The 5,000-nt window shown below is 40.0% G+C and overlaps 1 protein-coding gene across 1 annotated transcript in view; it reads left to right on the top strand.

Moving 5' to 3' along the window:
* The window catches only part of URI1 (URI1, prefoldin-like chaperone), a 37,434-nt gene that overhangs the window by 28,881 nt on the left and 3,553 nt on the right, over positions 1-5,000 (top strand). Inside the window, exons 7-9 of the mRNA XM_009894089.1 lie at positions 1,916-2,096; positions 2,662-2,929; positions 3,463-3,605. Of these exons, the coding sequence (XP_009892391.1) occupies positions 1,916-2,096; positions 2,662-2,929; positions 3,463-3,605 (592 nt within the window). The remainder of the gene's footprint in view (positions 1-1,915; positions 2,097-2,661; positions 2,930-3,462; positions 3,606-5,000) is intronic.

The raw sequence follows: 5,000 nt of genomic DNA, 5'->3' as shown, positions 1-5,000 counted from the left end.
CATCAGCCCAGGAATTGGTTTTGTTCACGTGGAAATGGGCTTTATCTCTGAGGAAGACAAAAACAAGCATCCTTAGCATCTCGTTATTTTATTGCTAGCTCTCCGATTTTCTGGATTTTAATATTTCATGTTTTTTGGTTAGTGTATGAAGTTAATGGTGGTGCTTTGTAGTAACAGTGAGTGAGCACAGTGGATATTGAAGCAGCAAGTAGTTATCCTCCGTTGTCTTTGCAATCTGACCTGGTTTCCTAATTTACAGAAATTTTCTTAAAATTAGGAGGGAAAATCACTGGCATGTTGAAGCGCTGGCAGTTGGGAAGCCATGTGCTTGCCTTGGCAGTCAAGTCAGTGGTTAATACTGAAGGGTAACAAAGAAATTGGGGGGGCACAATCAAAATCAAATTGAAATAGATTGTTAACTAATCCTTCCGAATTTTATTTATTAATTTTGTAATTATACCAAATGAAATCCTCACAAGCTACTCTGATTGCTTCGCTTACCTCAATTTATATTCAAATCTCAATAAAATACATATCAGCCTTTTCTTAATGAGGTGATGAAAAATGCTATCCCGTGGAAGAGTAGGGTACACACATTCCAACATTACTTACAGTCACCTGTTTGCTTTTTAATGTTGCTATTGAATTTGTATTTAACTCGGGATTAAAGTATAAGCTGACGTATTTGAATAAGGATATCTTTAAGCCATGGCTTCTTAAAATTTAAAAAAAATATGACCACACAATTGGTTGATAGAAAGAGATTTTAAAACTTGAAGCATGCTGAATAGCGAAGACTTGGTATTACTGTTGACGAGATGCACAAAGCAGAGTTTCCTGAAGACCTGTAGAGATAATGGAGTCCCACTGTAGAGACAAAACGTGGGGTGTATCCGTGGCAGTGATGGCAGGGAAAGGCTCCTGGCTCCCGTAACGAGGTGCGGGTGCTGATGGGCAGGGAGGGGGGGGGACTTCCCTTGGGAACCTGCCTGGGACGGCGCAGAAAGAGGTGGTGCCGCCGGGAGCTGCCCGTGGCGGGGAGCAGGGGGGTTAAAGCAGCAGTCCTGCCCTTCACACGGACAGGGCGAAAGCATTAGGATGGTTGGCAGGTGCTTTGTTCCCTACGTGCTAGACAGCACTCAAACAGTAAAAAGTATTCCCCATCCTCAGTGGCTGCACCATTTTACGAGTTAGCAGAGCTTTTAAATGCCAGCAAGAACTTGTCGGTGACTACCGTTTACTCACAAGTGTATATCTCAGGTCACCTCTGAGGCTTTAAAGGGGTTTATATTTATTATTTTTGAAAGGCAGGCTTTTGTATGCTTTTCAGAGTGGCTCTTTCTCACCAAAATAAGTGACTCATAATGACTGGGTTTTGGTCAGATTTTCCAGATGACTCTGGAGACCATTTTTAATGATCTTCATTGTAAATTTAAAAAAATACAACCCAAACCAAAAAAACTTTGCTCTTTAAATATAGGTGACTTTGTCCAAAATGAGCTAAAGCGCAAACTAGGTTTGCTTTCCCAGTTAATAAAATGTGCTATTAATGGGATGGTGAGCAAATGTCACATTCACATGTTGCTATCTATCACAGCAAATCAAAGGCTACTGTTTGGCACAAGAGGTAGAAAACGCCACGTTGTACTAAAACTGTCATAGGATCGGTGACTCCTGCTTTTGTAAATAAACCTCTCTGCTTTGCCTCGGTATTTCTGTAACATCCGGAGACTATTACCCTGTGCTGGTGCTCTGGTTCATTGACAGTTTCACTTAAACGGTTAAACAATAATTTGAAATGGAAAATGTTCTGCCCATGTTCCTTAATTCCTTAATTGTGGGTCTTTCCTTCCCCCCTCCCCCTTTTTTTTTGTCAATTGCTTTAGTAATTGTGTCTCATTTTTTTGTTGCACAGGAAAACACCGAACTGCTCACAAGCCTCATTCAAAGCCAAAAGTATCAAACGTTTTTGAGGTAGATTTTCCAGCAAATGGAAGTGATACAAAATCAATGGGCCGTTTTCAGTCAGAGGAGGAACTGTGGGCCCGCTTAGAAGAGCTCGAGAGACAAGAAGAGATACTTGGTGAACTTGACAGGTATAGTACTGCTGTAGCACGTTGGGGTTTGGATTTCCGAACGCTATAGGTGTGTGATTCTGTTCGCACACAACGGATCTCACTGTAAGTGCAAATAGTTGACTGGTCTGATGCAGTTAAAATTATAATAGGTGGAAGAAGGGTGGAACATGAACAAAACGTGCACTCAAGGCCAAAGGTGCTAAAATCTGCCTCTGTGCAACCACAGCAGTGCAGTGTTATAGTGTATTTTCTTTGAGGTGATACAAAAGGGGAAAGGAAAATCCATTTCCCACAGTCTCCATCGTTTACAATGTAGGAGTTACACTTTTAATGTTTAATGACTTCCTTAGGTCTGTTCTGATCCTAAGGTATACATATGTCATTAGCCAGAGCGTCGCACTTTTGGTAATTCCAGTTGACGTGGAAAGGACATAGTGACTTATACAGTATAAAAGAAGTTCCACAATCTGGCTGAAAGTATAGTAGTTGCGTAAAGAAAGTAACATACGGGCTCGTTGATTATGCATGTATTTCTCAAGAGTATGAATCACCTCAGTTCACTTAGATATTTTTCACTTCATAGGATGCCTGATACAGTTGAGACAAATGGAGAAGATACAACCTCCTCTGAAGAGGAGAAAGAAGATAAGAGGACAGATCTGAATGGGACATACAGAGGAGAAGACTGTACTACTCAGGGCAACTTCCATAAAGACATAACAAATTCAGACTTGTTTGGTGGCCAAGTTAATGGCTCTACCTACTATCACAGTGATGATGAAGATGACGTAGATGTTGGAGATAGCTCTGTTCCAACTATTTTTTTCTCTCACACTGTGGAACCTAAAAGGGTTTGTACTTTATTATTTTCATCTTTCTATCAACAGATAACACATACATACCGTACCTAAAATAGGAAATTTTAGATAATGTAGAATGCTGACTGTAGGTGACATTTATTTGGCTTTTTTTCAAATGCTTGAAACCCACTGTTAAAATCCAGCGGTTTCAAATATGGCATTAAAAAAACTGATCTTCAAATGTATACCTTACTGTTCTGGCTCCCGGCTGTTGTAAAAGGTAGTGTCCTGACTAGGAGTTTTTAAAATGACTTTTTACTTGACTTGAAGTTGAGTGTTGAACAGCTCAGCCGTTGAGCAGAGCTTGAATAAGCACTTTAATGCAAAGAAATGTCCCAGCCTAGTGCAAGTGGTAAAGAATAAACAATTCACACTATGAATGTTACCGTTCATACAATTGTTTAACTTAAGTATGCTTCGTAATCCCCGACTGCTTGGATATGGGAATGTCAGAAGTCAGTTGATCTGCAGCCTGGTGATTGTTGATTTTATGGTCTAGACCATCATTTGTGTTCAATTTTCAGGTAAGAATAAATACAGGAAAAAATACTACTTTGAAATTCAGTGAAAAGAAAGAAGAGGCCAAGCGTAAAAGGAAGAACAGCAATGGCAATGGCCATGCAACTCCAGAACTGCCTAACATCAAAACCCCAGCAGACATTTACCGGTGTGTAATTTATAGTGTTGGCGCGTGAGCTTTCCCCTTAGCAGACCTTCTCTTTTCATTTCTGTTCACCTATCGTGTGAAACCGAGCCTACTGTTTCCTGAGAGAAACAGCTGGAACTGAATTTACTACTAAAAAATGAAAGTTTGTGGCTTCTGCATGGTTGCCGTGCTTTCATATCCATAAAACATTTCTGAGCTTAAAATTTCCTTTTCCAACTGGCAATTCATCATTTATCTACTTTTTCAGAGCTTCTGAAATTGAGGTAAATTTGCCAGTATATATCATCTGCATAAAGGAATACAGCAGTTGGTTATGTATTCTGGTTAATGTGGTGTCATTTGCTTCTGTGTTTGTTTTCAAACATAACTGACCAGTTCTATCGCTTAAAATACTTCCCCTTTCCCAATTACTAATTGCGGGATTTTGTCTCTTCCTTCCAGTATCTTCAGGATATACTCAGGTCTTTGTTTGCATGGTTTCTCTTGCATTCTCTCTCTATGACTTTAGTCCATTGCTGTTTCTGTTCTTTGTAAAAAGAAGTGCTCACCTGTAGAACAGCCACACTCAGCGAGCTTGAAAAACAATGTTGGGCTTAGAGGACTCTATAAAATACCAAACTAAGGTGACGGGAGAGTTAAAACAAGTATTCAGGTTTGTAAAGATGAACATAGACACGTATTAGCTTGGTTGATTAAGTGCTTGTGAAAATCACGCTGCATTTGTATGTCAGTGTATTCAGGCACCTAAACATCTTAAAAAATGTGTCGCAAAGTGTGAAAAGTTCAACCCCATCCTGTAATTACAGTTGCTGGGGCTGCAGATGAGGTAAAGGATTCTTTCACGGTGCTTTCCCCGAGCTCTGCAAAGGGACTCCATCTTCTGTAGAGATATGCAAGCGTTCCCCTGAGTGCCTGGTGAATAAAGCTGTTAAACAAGTAACATCCTTAAAACTCGTGCAGTCATTGGGCTCTGCTCCACCCACCCGTGACTTCTTTAAGTCATGAAGATGGAGTACAAACTGTAGGAAGAGGCCTCTGTCAGTTTACAGCTTGTTAATACTTGAAAAGTGTCTTCATGTCGATCCGGTCTTAAAAGCTGATTTTTTTACTTTTCTATTTTCCTTTTTTTTTAACTGGCAGCAGAAGATTATGGCACCTGTCAGGAAAAAGCGTTGTCCTTTCCATGTGCAGTGAATGATTCCAGTATTTGGGTTTTTTTCTACATTTGACAGGGACGTCATTCTAGAAAACCTTCCGTCATTGTGACCTTCTGTTTCCTGACAGAAACAACCCTGACAATCGTTTAGTTTACCTTTTTTTCTAACTTTTTGTAACTCACGCTAGTCTGTTTTCTAACGCTTTCCGAAGAGCTATACATTTTCTGCTGAAAGAGTG

This window comes from Charadrius vociferus, unplaced genomic scaffold (genome assembly GCF_000708025.1).
Source record: "Charadrius vociferus isolate BGI_N301 unplaced genomic scaffold, ASM70802v2 scaffold341, whole genome shotgun sequence".
NCBI lineage: Eukaryota > Metazoa > Chordata > Aves > Charadriiformes > Charadriidae > Charadrius > Charadrius vociferus.
This window is presented reverse-complemented; position numbering and strand designations above follow the sequence as displayed.